This window comes from Stegostoma tigrinum, chromosome 1 (assembly GCF_030684315.1).
Source record: "Stegostoma tigrinum isolate sSteTig4 chromosome 1, sSteTig4.hap1, whole genome shotgun sequence".
Lineage (NCBI taxonomy): Eukaryota > Metazoa > Chordata > Chondrichthyes > Orectolobiformes > Stegostomatidae > Stegostoma > Stegostoma tigrinum.
The window spans coordinates 17,445,121-17,459,419 of record NC_081354.1 but is presented as its reverse complement, the minus strand read 5'-3'; the positions used below and the strand labels follow the sequence as shown (position 1 = coordinate 17,459,419).

Below are 14,299 nucleotides of genomic sequence, written 5' to 3'. Positions count from 1 at the left end.
CAGCTGTGGGTTGGGTCAAATTCATCCGGAAGAAAACCCAGTAAACAGTTTACATCTGACAGAACTGTTCTGGCTAAGAGGAAAACAATTCAGCGTTATTTAAAATAAAGAGACAGAAGAAGCAAACAAAACCAATTAGTCTGTGTGCCAACATATCGGGCTGTGAACTGTCACATTGATTTCAGTGCAAATTCTCATCGATTTCAAATAAAAACACTTACCAGTTCGAGAAACTACTTGAAACAATTACATTTATTTAACAAATATAAGCATAATATAAATGATAAAACTTCAAATATACAGTATATTACATCGTACACAAACCCCCTTCCAATGGGGGAATATTTGTTAAACAGACGGTTGGCGGGGGAGGGAAGTGATGAAGAGAAACGTTCAATAGAATTTCTGGGGTTGTTTTTTGTTCAAACAACACTTTCGGTTCCCTTCAAGCTAAATGATACATACTGTATCCGACATGAGCAGCGTACAGTCCAACGGGGGATACAGGCAGAGTGGGCCTGTGGAAGTGATGAGATGCTCCATAAAGCGAAGTCGCAGGCACCGGCGTGCCAATTGGAAAGCTAATGCCGAAAGCCGGCGGCAGCATCGGTTTCGCTGCCATTTTCAGTTTCTCCAGCTCGGCTTCTTGCAGTCGTTTGGCCTTCGCCCTCCGGTTCTGAAACCAGATTTTCACTTGAGTCTCTGTCAAGTTGAGGGAGCTGGAAAACTCGGCTCTCTCGGCGATGGACAGGTATTGTTTCTGGCGGAACTTGCGCTCCAGGGCCAGTAACTGTGAGGTGGTGAAAGGCGTCCGGGGTTTGCGGTTCGTTTTGTGCTTTCGGAGGGTGCAGGTCGAAGGGCTCATCCGTCCTGAAAACAAACACGGGACATCATTTAGTGACGTTTAATACGCCACCCCTCCCCCCAACCAAGGTCAATTTACAAATAGAAAGTTTTAAAATTGGAAAATAGATCATCTCCAGTGAGATTCAAGGTGATTAATTCGTAGTTAGCTATTGAAATTGAAATGAACTGGAGCCAGGCCATGTTGCATATCACATTCTTAACAAACATTACAACGATGTTGTTCAGGATCCTACTTGTCCTAATATCTTATAGTTTAGAAAGCAAAGATTGCAGATACAGGCTCACTTACTGGGCGGCGGGGAGAACCGGGGATCTTGTATCCACGGCGTTCGCTCCTGTCGCTCGCTACTCTCCGATTTGACCAAGGCGTCCTCAGAGATTTTTAAGAGTCCTTCCACAGTGTAGGAGCTGCTGGCCGTCAGCGTGTCCGGGGCGGACAGGCGAGGGCTCAGGCTCTGCGAGGTCCCCTCGGCGGCGGCCGAACACTCTCGGCTGGGTTTCCGGTCCGACATGAGCGCCTCAACGCTGAAAGGCAGCAGAACCGGCGGTGCCTTGGGCCGCTCAATCTCCACGTCGCCCACCCGCTTGCCATTGCTCAAGGAGCGGGGAGGCTCCTCGCTTTTCACGCCGCCAGCCGTCACTTGCAGAGCGCTCATGGCAGAACAAGGGGCCATATAGAGTCGATCCCTTTCCAACTGCAGCATCAACTAGAAATGCAAAGCTGTTTTTTTTTCTCTCGTGTATGTGTATGTGTGCTAGTTTCCCAGCCCTGACCGTAGTTGGTCACTGCCTACACGCCACTCTTCAAAACATCCTCAATCCTCCTTGATACCACTCGGGCTCCAGGCGTTAAGAAGCCAAATTTGGCTGGGCGCTGTCCAATCAGCACCTCCAGGGGTGGGTCTCAGAGCAACGATTGGCTGGATCCTTAGGCCCGCCATCAATAACCTTTCGAAATAAATTAGCACTTAATCTGATTGGCCACTTGCTGGGAAGAGTTTATCGATAGCTCCGGGCTCTAATCTCATATAAACACAAGGGCCCGTCAAGCAATTTAAAGGTAATTATCTGGTTAGGGGAAGCACAGTGACAGTGGGCTCAATTTCCCTTTTAACTGGAGTCATGCAAAACTGTATTTATGTTGGGGGGGTGGTGTGTGGAAGAGGGAGAGAAGAGTTTACGTGGAAATGAGCAAAGAAGTCTATCGGAATCCCTTCTCGCCCTCCCCTTTCAAAATTTTGTAACCATCGGGACTCCAGTCTCTACCCCCACCCCCCCCCCACCCCGAGACCCCTCGGCCTTTGTTTCTCCTCAGTGGCATCTACGCTGCTAATTGAGAGTCTCGATTAGTCGCTGCCTTTAATAGGCAGACAAGTTATGTTGTTTTTAGGCGCCAGCGCCGGCGTGATCAAAGGCACCAACTTCAGGGAGAGTATTCAGAAGTTTCTCGGCATCAAGCGAACAGCCCGCCCTGGCCCTAGGACATCAGGCCATTCAGTTCGAAAATGACGGCTCTTGGCTGATCGCACGCCACTTCTGGGGGAGGGGGTTCGGAAAATAATTCCCGCGACCATCATCAAGAAATGCACGGCTCTGTAAACGAGCTGCTTATGTGCCTGGAAAGGCCGTGTATAATGTTGTAGCTGCATTAGAATGAAAAGTGTAGGGGTAAGTTTAGGGAATTTATAAAAAAAACCCAGTTCTTTTCTAAAAAAAAGTGAAAATAAGGTTTAAGAGTTTTTCTGTCTCTGCTTCGCAGCCATTGGGTTTCCTAGGTGTGATTTATGCTTTTCTAGGTTCCGCAGTCTGCAATATTGTTACCACGACCGGGATTGAAACAAATTCCAAAGGGCTACTTCCTTCTCAAGAACCTTTTGCACAGAGCTGACATGAGTGTGAGGAATGGCTCCCTGGTTAATCTTCTTTGTACCCTAAATGTGGCATTGCAGTACAGCCACTGACATTAAGTGACAATCTTGCGCAATTAGCTTCCTAAACAGCGCTTTCAATGTAATGATTGTGCTCACTGTGAGCCATTTTGCTTTTATCTTAATTACAACACAAACTCCGGTGCCCAGCCAGAGGAAGCTGGGAACCGCTAGAGAGACATTCGTTTGTCATTATCAAATTGGAAATAGTGGATGGAGATGGGAATTTTCCTTCACGGAATTGGAGATAGGGCTCTTCCTGTTGGATTTTCTTAGAGGGGGCAACAAACGAGGGTTTTCCTCTGAAAGCTGGTTAACATTCGGATAGAAATAGTTATATATCACCTCCTGAGGACGAAAACAGAGCTGCAATCTACTATGTTAACAAGCCCAAATTCCACAAATAAACATGATGGCGACTTTAAGTATCTTAAATCTCCAATAGAGATGTGTTTTATCCGAGAGGTGTTTATAAACAAAAAATAAATTGGTGGGACATATTTCGTATAACACAAAGATCCTGGCAAATGCCTCAATGATCTTGTGCCAGGATCTGGCCTCAAAGCAGAGATAAATCTGGGAAAGAGTATTCATCGAGCTGTTTGGAGCCGTTTAAAATCCCAAACCCACGCAGGTCAACTAACCGAAGACTGTCTCTTTCAAACTGGAACTCCAGCCCTTTGGAGTTCGCATCCTTGAAAGGAATGCAATATTTCAAGTCCCTCAAATTAATTTGATCGCGACATTATGATGCACTTGGAGAAGATGAAAGAAAAAAAGGCAGGCCGTCTCCTCCAAGATCTATATAATTATAGATAATATATCCTATTTCAAAGCAATTAGTTCAATCAGGCGTAACGAGGCACTTTGCTGCCAGAGAGTAACAATGCCTCACGGTTATTTAACATTCAAGATGTCAAGCATGTTAGAACACTCGGTAGTTTACTGGGGGAAAGACCTTTGCCCTGATAAGAGTTTTATGCCTTATTTTTAAAAGAAACACACAGGCAAATCATTCCAGCCCGCTTCACGCAAGCGTTTCATTTCACGTTCGTGTAAACGACAGGGAATTTTAAAGCATTACTTGTAGATTGTAGGATGAGAGATTTCATGCTTTGTATAATTTACTGGCCGCCCAACGGGGCATGACTCTTGATTATAAATGGAGATTAATAAACAAACTACGCCTTTAATTTACACAGGACTGCCCTAATCTTTTTGTAGCGCCGTAATTACAGTAAAGCTGGATTGCCGAATTTCTTTTAATGTTCCAGCTCTGTGATGTATTATAGACCGATGATACATTTGATCTTACTTTATCAAGAGACTGGAAGCAAACACTTCCACACAGCCCCCCCCCCCCCCCCCAACATCGCTTACATTATTTTACAAAGGGAAAACGGAATTCACAAACATGGTAATTAGTTACTTCTCTGAAGGAAAAGTAAACATCACAGATAACGGGCAATGGCGAATTAAGTGAAAATTAATCTCGCTTTGTCGTTTACGCATCACGATATCATTTTTTTAATAAAACTCTCGATATTTCCCCACTACACAGTTTCTGAGTTTCTTTCTCTGGTGTAAAAGCACGGAATATAGCTAGGGAGGGCGAATAAACTTCTGTTGTAGTTTTACAGCAATTTAATTCAAATGGTCTAATATTTGTGTATGTCTACATGTGCTCAGAGCTTCTCTCAAAGAAACTCCACAAATCAGAGTTCTTTCGTGTTTTCTAACAAATTTTACGGCTGTCATTTTTATTGCTCTCTGTCTCTCTATTAATGCCGATACAAGTTATTAGACTTTTTTGCAAACGACCTTAACCATTTAAAGTTCCACTTCAGCATCGGAATAAGATAGAACTAATTTTAATCATCTAGTCTATATCTTCGCTAGGTTCTGTCCCTTCGCTTTAAAACAGCAAGATGGTGTTGCAAAGAAGCGTGGTTGTGGCTAAAATAGAAATATCGATCAAAGGGTGTGTTCAAAACCGGGTTGCAGGGCATTCGACTTATGACCTTTTGCCCTCACACACACAAACACTTTAGCAACGGGTATTCAATAGGTGACATTATTACTTCAGGTATTTTAATTGGGATGCAAGGAGCCTATGGTTTTTCCCACACTGGCTGTCATTCAAATCAAGTTCCTGACCATTCACAAACTTCGATTCAACATAATCTTATGTGGGTGATTGCAGAATCAGTATAATTCGAAATGAGACTTTATCCTTTAAATTGAAATGCAAAGACAAACATAAATCACATTCGTTTTGCGCACAATAGATTCATATTCCAGACTAGTGAGGTAACCATGCTTCAGTTGTGGACTCAAATACCACTTCATCCCGTTCCTAGCTTCCATATGGGAAATCTATTTTCACGTGTCTTTGTGTCCAGTAATTAACACAGAAGGGAATAAATTTTTTTTCTAAAAAAATGTGCAGGCAAGCTATCATTGAATTGCTGCATGAAAGAGTTAGGATGCTTTATATCTTAATGGCTCCATAGAAAATGACAAGCAACATTTTTAGCAAGGTCTGGCGCTAATTAGAAGCTAGGTCGAGGTTCTGAAGACAGGGCTGCACAGACCGATAAGCTACTCACGACTTCTGTGCCACTTGAGATAATTGCCCGGAAGTGTCATTTTAATATATTGTAATTCCCTAAATAATAAAGCATGATACTTAAACGATGCTCACCAAGTATCCCTCATCAAAATGAGCATCGCTACTGTATTGAACCTCGATACGAATGAGCCAACTCATGGTGGGGAGCAACTGTTTTGGTTTAAATCCTAACCAAATGTTTCCCATAAAGTTGATTCATCACTTCTCCTTTCAGAGGCTGAAAGGTCTTGGTGGGGATGCTCTGCTGTCAAGATTTTAAAAAAAGTTACCATACCGCCACGGCTGATTAAGCTCTTTTTAAAAATCTCTGTAGCATGATTTCTTGACAAACCAGAAAGGAGTACCACTTAACTTTGCGGTATCGGTGTTATTGCAACATATTTATGAGGTCGGTTCATCATTGGCAGAAAACAGTGGGTACTCTGTTCAGAATATACGCTGTAGGTTGCTGCTGATAAATATGAATTATTGGAGCCCCCCTTTGATCTCCAGGGAAATCTAACATAAACATCTGATTCGATTTCAGAAGCTTGTCATAATCCTTAAATCTTTCCCAATTTGTTACTTAATCCATTGAAAGTTTACAAGGCGCCACGTTACAACAGAATTTGGCGGACCAGAATCCAGTGCTCGGGATTCAGGAGGAACACCTACATAATATTTAATAGTGCCTTGTGGACTGTTGGGATTATTTTATTGCCAAGCTTGTTCTCACGTATAAGAATGACACAAATCCACAACCAAGACAAGCCCGCGATCGCTGGAGTTATCATAGAAATGATCGATTTAATATTGATGTGAAATACTATCTTTTGTCAGAATATTGTTTAATATACAGTCTACTGCAAACAAACCTGGTTAGAATAAACGAAATTAATTTAACAATTTTTAAAGAAGAAACACCCTGGATTGAACCCGCAGAACTGAAGAATTTCACAAAAGTTGTCACACAACGAAAGTTGTGTTCCCACCCCTCGATTTATGTGCAGTGTATGAGGACGGCAGACATTGTATTTGCAAACTGTTTATAAATTATCTTATTTCTTCTTCGCTTCTGCCTCGCTGAATCTATCAGCTATTAGTGATCATTACGGAGTACAGCTGGATTCAGTGATTCACTTCCCGTGCTCAGACCGTTACATGAGACATTATTTCCTCGTGTAAAATTTAAAGGACAACATTTTTTTCTTCTTAATTAGCATAGATTGGGAGGCAGATTCCGCGGCCACGTGCAGTTATATTTCCCTGACAGTGCGCGGATGGAAATGAACCAGGAATCGAGGGGAAACTTCTGCCAGCTGACGGATTGCACTACAGGCTGGAGCAGTGAGAAATACGGGGTTGTCAAGTGATAAAGAGATGCAGACTGAAGCTTGTAATGGGACGCCTTCGTTCTGAAGGGTTTGACAAGCATCACAGAGACCAAGAAGCGCTTCCACATTTTGCAGATGTCCTCAGCTCCAAACAGTCCGTCAAACCGAGCAGCGTTTCACGGGTTCGGCCTCTCTCACCGCTTTTATTTCTGGTATGACTTGCAAGGATGACTTTTGCATGACATGCGAATATTTGGAGAGATAGTCCCAATTTCAAGGACCTGTTGACTACAAGGGATACTGAACGATTACTGCAAGCAGTAGCTCTGGCATCTGAGTCACCAGTTCGTGAGTTCAAGACCCAGAACTGGAGCGTATACTGAGGGAGTGCTGTACTGTCGGAGGTTTCTTTCTGTCACAGTATATTAACCTAACGGCCTCCAAATGTAAAATGTGCGCTGGCATACTGGCCATGTGACTGGACCAAGTTTGAACCAACCATGAGTGTGAAAATTAAATGCAGGTTAAAATATGAGATGGGTATCAGCAGAGATGACGCGAATGTCCGAACATAATTTGTTTTCTGTTGCTCTCAGGAAATTTTCCAGCCTGGCCCACATTGCAGTCCCTCCATTTTATCAAACTGGAAGGAGGGACCTCCAACCAATTTACGACTTGGTCATAAATTCTGTTCTTGCCAGCGACGCCTATACCGCGAGGACGAAGAAGCCATTTGTTGGCGTCATCTTGCTGATGCGTTGAGTGTGCACTCTGCTCGTTTCTAGGTTTTCCGTTCCTGCCAGCTCTGTCTCGGAAATATTTTTACGGCAGTCCCATTACGTTGCAGAGCCTGAAAACTCCGTCCTGTCCAGAAAGACAGAATGTTTAGGACTGCACTCATATCTGAACAATATCAAAACACAAAATATACATAAACAGATAGGATACACCAAAGTGATGTCCTAATAATCTCAGCATGGAAAATGATTTCCTACTTATAGAATTCGATTCTAAACATTGTAATTCCTCTCAAAGTATACTGCCAGAAAATAACCAGGGGTTAAGGTTAAAATTCGCAACTCCGTTATATGTAGAAAAATAAAAGTCTCGGATATGTTGCCCTTTCTTTCCATTCAGATAGAGTTTGTTTTAAAATAATTTTTTTTAATAACAAGATTGCACCTTTCTGTAAATATTGACAGCGAGTTGTCTGAATGGGATTCACTAGAAACATGTTCAATCCTTGGCACTCAGCCAAGCTGGTAAGCGGCAGAAATGACCTCTCCTCACATTCTGCCTTCAGCAAGACTGTGAATCATTCATACAGACAAACGTACGTTATGTTTGGAATAATTGGCAAGCCTGTAACCAGAATCATTGTGGACTTTAGTTAGAACCATTCACAGTATCCTTCTGAAATTTGACTTATCACTGTTCCGACCAAATTCCACAACCAAGTTACAATTTAGCCAACGCGGCCGGGCAACACGTGGTCAAATATGCAGTCGATTTCCTTCAGGTCAGTCCTGGATGCATTCATTAAATTGCGCTATTTTACTGTAGCCTGTAAATTTCTCCCATTTCGTCATTTGGAACGTGATGAGTTGGTTTAGCAAGCATTTCGCATTAATTTGTTACAAGATTAATTCTAATCAAAATATTGGTCGAGCATTGCGCGTGCAAAGTTATTTCTGTATGAATTGCTTTATCATATTTCGTATTTTAATTAGCCATACATGCATTGGTTACACGTTGAGCATCTCAATACATTGGCTGGATTTCCCATAATATTACGGTTTTGATTCGTTTCGTTGGATACAGCTCTCTGCGTTTTGGGGCATGGAATGAGAGAAACTAATAACAAGTCATGTTGGAAACAAGTCTCAATTCGTGGTGTGAGCATTCTTTAACAGTTTTGAGTAAGCTTCCTGTTCTTTCCGCCTTGTCTTCATTAATGAATCATTCCGTTTAATGATAGGACTCCGTTAGTTGTTAAATATTGCTGGTTTAATATCCAGCATTACCATTGATCTAAAATTCCATAATTTAAACTGTGCCATTTGGTGGAATAGTGCTCAACCTGTGTCTTTTTTTTACAAAATAACAGAAACTTCAGATACGACAATATTTCAAATTGTTAGTTTAATTTAGTAACTTTTTTTAAAAAGAAATCATAACAGCAAGAGAGAGTGTAATTGTAAAGTCAGGCTGTTTTACGTTGAAAATAAGACTGCAATTCAGAAACTTCTGCTGAAATCAGGAGTAATTTCTGTTGATGAAGGGAAAGGGCATAACTCTGGAACAGGGATCGTGAAGACGTGACCCTAAACAACGTAGACATTGGAGAATTATTATCCATCAAGAGAAACTTGCAATATCGTGAACATTTCAATATATGTTATCGTTGCAGCATTGTACTGTGTTGCATTTTTGGCCAAGGGATCTAAATGAGAATGATTCATTTATAACATGTTTTAAATGAGGGGCAGGATGAGGGGGTTTATCATTAGAAGCTCCCGCAACAAACAAGGATCCGGAGTCAACCCGTTGGCATTTGCTCAATCTCTCAGAGTTCTCTCTGGTCAGATTTCCTTCAAGCAACATTTTATCAACATGTAAATGGGTCCATCGAAATGCCCAGCTGCTGATCAGTCCACAAACAGCCGGAGAAGCGGCACCGAATGCCTAGCTGACAAAGCTGCTCTCTTAGCCCTGGTTCAGAATTACGGAGGTTTCCGCGACTGCCCCGCTGTGATGTATTTGGTCATTTTGGGCGGCTTCAGTGTGTCATCTGATAAATAAAAGCAAATTAGGCCAGCAGCCATTACTTAAGTTTCGACGCAGTTGCTTCGAATTTCGCGTCTACTTCCCCGACCAATACCAAGAAAGAAGCTAAAGTCAAAGATTTACCCCACTGCAAAGGCTTAATCGCCCTTTAGACCGTTTATTTTCATAAAAAACGGAAAACAGGGAATGCTGGAGAAACTCAGCAGGTCTGGCAACCATCTGGAAAGAGAGAAAACAGTTAACATTTCCAGTCCAGAAGGTTCTGAAGAAGGGGCACTCGATTCGAAACGTTAGCTGAACAGATGTTATGTTTCTAAGATAACGAAGTGTGGAGCTGGATGAACACAGCAGGCCAAGCAGCATCTCAGGGGCACAAAAGCTGACGTTTTGGGCCTAGACCCTTCATCAGAGGGTGAGGGAACTGGAATAAATAGGGAGAGAGGGGGAGGCGGACGAAAGATGGAGAGAAAAGAAGATAGGTGGAGAGGAGAGTATAGGTGGGGAGGTAGGGAGGGGATAGGTCAGTCCAGGGAGGACGGACAGGTCAAGGAGGCGGGATGAGGTGGCAGGTAGGAAATGGAGGTGCGGCTTGTGGTGGGAGGAAGGGATGGGTGAGAGGAAGAACAGGTTAGAGAAGCAGAGACAGGCTGGACTGGTTTTGGGATGCAGTGGGTGGAGGGGAAGAGCTGGGCTGGTTGTGTGGTGCAGTGGGGTAAGGGGAGATTTTGAAGCTTGTGAAATCCACATTGATACCATTAGGCTGCAGGGTTCCCAAGCAGAATATGAGTTGCTGCTCCTGCAACCTTCGGGTGGCATCATTGTGGCACTGCAGGAGGCCCATGATGGACATATCGTCTGAGGAATGGGAAGGGGAGTTAAAATGGTTTGCGACTTGGAGGTGCAGTTGTTTGTTGCGAACCGAGCGGGAGGTGTTCTGCAAAGCGGTCCCCAAGCCTCCGCTTGGTTTCCCCAATGTAGAGGAAGCCACACCGGGTACCATGGATACAGTATACCACATTGGCAGATGTGCGGGTGAACATCTGCTTGATATGGAAGGTCATGTTGGGGCCTGGGATGGGGGTGAGGGAGGAGGTGTGGGGGCAAGTGTAGCACTTCCTGCGGTTGCAGGGGGAAGGTGCCGGGTGTGGTGGGGTTGGAGGGCAGTGTGGAGCGGACAAGGGAGTCGTGGAGAGAGTGGTCTCTCCAGAAGGCAGACAAGGGTGGGGTTGGAAAAATGGCTTGGGTGGTGGGGTTGGATTGTAGATGGTGGAAGTGTGGGAGGATGATGCATTTTATCTGGAGGTTGGTGGGGTGGTATGTGAGAATGAGGGGGATCGTCTGGGGGCGGTTGTGGCGGGGGTGGGGTGTGAGGGATGTGTTGCGGGAGATGCGGTCAAGGGCGTTCTCAACCACTTGCGGTCCTGGAAGAACATGGATCTCTGGGATGTGTGGGAGTGGAATGCCTCATCCTGGGAGCAGATGCGGCAGAGGCGAAGGAATTGGGAATAGGGGATGGAATTTTTGCAGGAGGGTGGGTGGGAGGAGGTGTATTCTAGGTAGCTGTGGGAGTCAGTGGGCTTGAATGATATGTTTGTGTTTATTTTCGACCATCTTCCATGTCTCTGGGAGATGGTTTGCCCAGTGCCTGGCCACTGAATTTACAGCAGAAATGCCTGAAGCTCTCCCTTCGAGGCTCAACCAAACTCTGAAGGATATAACAGGAGGGAGAGGAAGGCAGAAACTAGAAAGCTTCTAGAAACACTTGGCATACGAGACAGCATCTGTCAACAAAGGCAACGGAATATTTCATTCAAACATTGAGGAGACCTTGTCACTATCTGGGACATTTCATGATATGTTATGCAGTCTGTGACGTTTGCCACAAAGGAGGCGATTATATTACTGCTAGACTGTTCATGCAGAGACCCACGAAATGTTCTGGGGACCCGCGTTCAAATCCCGCTAACACGGATAGTGGTAACAAAGTGTGGAGCTGGATGAACACAGCAGGCCAAGCAGCATCTTAGGAGCACAGAAGCTGATGTTTTGGGCCTGCTGTGTTCATCCAGCTCCACGTTATTGTTATCTTGGATTCTCCAGCACCTGCAGTTCCCATTTTCTTGAACTCACATAGTGGAATTTGAAGTCAATAAATGTCTGGAAGTAAGAGTCTAATGATGACCACGAATGGGTTGCTGGAGGAAAAGCCCATATAATTCATTAATGCCCTTCAAGGAAGGAAGCGGCCATTCTCACCTGGACTACACGTGACTCCAAGCTCACCGCAATGTGGTTGAATCTTAGCACTCCCCAGGACAGGATGTGCCCTCATCCAACGAAAAAAAAAGACATAGAATGTTTGGGGCTCCTTCTCACATTCAGCTGTCCATTGAGCATAATCCACAACAATGAAATATAAGGTTTGAAATAATCTATTTCAAACACACAGTAACTATAGTGTCAGGACCCATACCCAGTAACTCCAGGAGAGGATTGGAAACAACAGAGAAATACATGAAGAAACAGACACTTCAACATATTGCCTTGTTTCTATTTCTGATGTTCCACTTTATTTTTGAGCTATCATAGTTAAAAGAAAACTCCTACTGGACAGGAGACCATTCAACCCATGGTAAGATAACAAAGTGTGAAGCTGGATGAACACAGCAGGCCAAGCAGCATCTCAGGAACACAAAAGCTGACGTTTCTCAACCCACTGTGCCTGTACTAGATTTCAAAAGAGCTACCCAGCTCATCCCATTCTCCAGCTGTATCTCCATAGCCTGCTAAATTGATCACTTTCGAATACATATGTAGCTCTCTTTTGAAATATCATACAAAATCTGCCTCTACAATGCTCTCAGACTGTGCATTCTAAATCTTAACAACACTCTGCCAAATGGAGTTTCTCCTCATCTCTCTCTCTGAGCTCTCTTGCTGACAGTCTTGAAATTGTCACCCCCAGTTACTGAACTGTCAACTAATGGGAAATGCAATATCCCTCTTTGCCCTGTCAAAATTTTTCATAATTTTGAACCCCTTAATAAGGTTACCACTCAGTCTTTTCTGCTTCAGGGATAATAAGCCCAATTTCTCTAATCTTTTCATGTATCTAAAATCCCTCAATCCTGGTATCATTCCAGTTAATCTCCTTTGCACTCTCCCCGGGGATTTCACATCTTTTCTGAAGTAAAATGCCCAGAACAGAACATAATACTCCAAATGGAGTCTGACCGATGATTTGTATAGGTGTAGCATCACTTCTTCGCATTTATACTCTATGCCTCCATTTATAACCCCAAGAATCCTGTAAAGCTTCTGAACAATTTGTTTGAAGTTGACTGAACCCAATTTCCCTCTGCTCTTGTACTTCCCTTAAATTTGTACTATTGAGCCTGTATTGTCTCTCCATGTTTCCTATACCAAAATGCATTACCTCACATTTCTCTGGACTGAAATTCATTTGCCAGGTGTCAGCCCATATGGCCAACTTCTAATGTCCCTCTGAAGTCGCTCAGCACCATTCTCACTATTCACTATTCCTTCTAGCTTAGTATCATATACAAATTTAGAGATTTTGCCTCAAACCACGACTCTAAATTATTTATACAAATCAGAAAAAGCAAGAGTCACACACCAATTCCTGGGGAACAATCCTAACTCATTTCCAATCTGTGAAATGCCCACTGTATCTACTCTCTGTTTCCTATCTTTTTGTCAACTTCTATTCCATGCTGCTAATGACCCAACAATCCCAAACATTTCTAATTTACTAAACAATTTGCAATGTGGCACTGTATCAAATCAAAATAGACCAATCATCATTCTTCAAAAGGACTAGTACAAAGTGCTGTGGATGCTGGAAATTTGAAATAAGAACAAAAATAATTGGTAAAACCTTCAACAGTTCAAGCAACAAAAAAAGGGAAATCAAAAACAAGGTTAAAACAGAGTTAAAGTTTTAAATGGATGACTTTTGATGAGAACTGGTTTCTGTTTTTCTCCACAGTTGCTGCCTGACTTGGCTAGTCTAGAATTGCAATTTGGAAAAGAACAAAGAACAAAGAGCAAAGAAAATTACAGTGCAGGAACAGGCCCTTTGGCCCTCCAAGCCTGCACCGATCGAGATCCTCTGTCTAACCTGTCATCTATTTTCTAAAGGTCTGTGTCCATTTGCTCCCTGCCCACCCATGTACCGGCCCAAATATGTCTTAAAAGATGCTAACGTTTCTGCGTCTACCACCTCCGCTGGCAACGCATTCCAGGCACCCACCATCCTTATGTGTAAAGAACTTTCCACACATATCTCCCTTAACTTTCCTCCTCCTCTCACTTTGAACTCATGACCTCAATCAGGTCCCCTCTCAATCTCTGTCTTTCTAATGAAAATAATCCTAATCTACTCAACCTCTCTTCATAGCTAGCACCCTCCATACCAGGCAACATCCTGGTGAACGTCATCTGCGCCCTCTCCAAAGCATCCACATCCTTTTGGTAATGTGGTGATCAGAACTGTACACAGTACTCCAAATGTGGCCAAACCAAAGTCCTATAAAACTGCAACATGACCTGCCAACTCTTGTACTCAATACCCCACCCAATGAAGGAAAGCATGCCATATGCCTTCTTGACCACCCTATTGACCTGCATTGTCACCTTCAGGGAACAATGGACCTGAACACCCAGATCTCTCTGCTCATCAATTTTCCCTGGGACTTTTCCATTTACTGTATAGTTCGCCCTTGAATTTGATCTTCCAAAATGCATCACCT

The 14,299-nt window shown here is 43.4% G+C and overlaps 1 protein-coding gene across 1 annotated transcript; it reads right to left on the bottom strand.

The window, feature by feature from the left end:
• Positions 1 to 231: 231 nt before the first annotated feature.
• Positions 232 to 1,679, bottom strand: msx1a (muscle segment homeobox 1a). Its single transcript, XM_048540035.1, has 2 exons — positions 1,157 to 1,679; positions 232 to 870 (listed from the first exon to the last, which is right to left on the bottom strand). The coding sequence occupies exons 1-2, from the start codon at positions 1,569 to 1,571 to the stop codon at positions 446 to 448; spliced, it is 840 nt and encodes a 279-aa protein (XP_048395992.1). The 5' UTR covers positions 1,572 to 1,679; the 3' UTR covers positions 232 to 445.
• Positions 1,680 to 14,299: the final 12,620 nt, after the last annotated feature.

Bases quoted from the DNA above. Each gene is read 5' to 3' on its own strand.
- msx1a (XM_048540035.1), bottom strand. From the start codon at position 1,571: ATGCTGCAGTTGGAAAGGGATCGACTCTATATGGCCCCTTGTTCTGCC. The intron at 871-1,156 runs GTAAGTGAGCCT...GTTTGTTTTCAG, and splicing joins CCGGTTCTCCCCGCCGCCCA to GACGGATGAGCCCTTCGACC.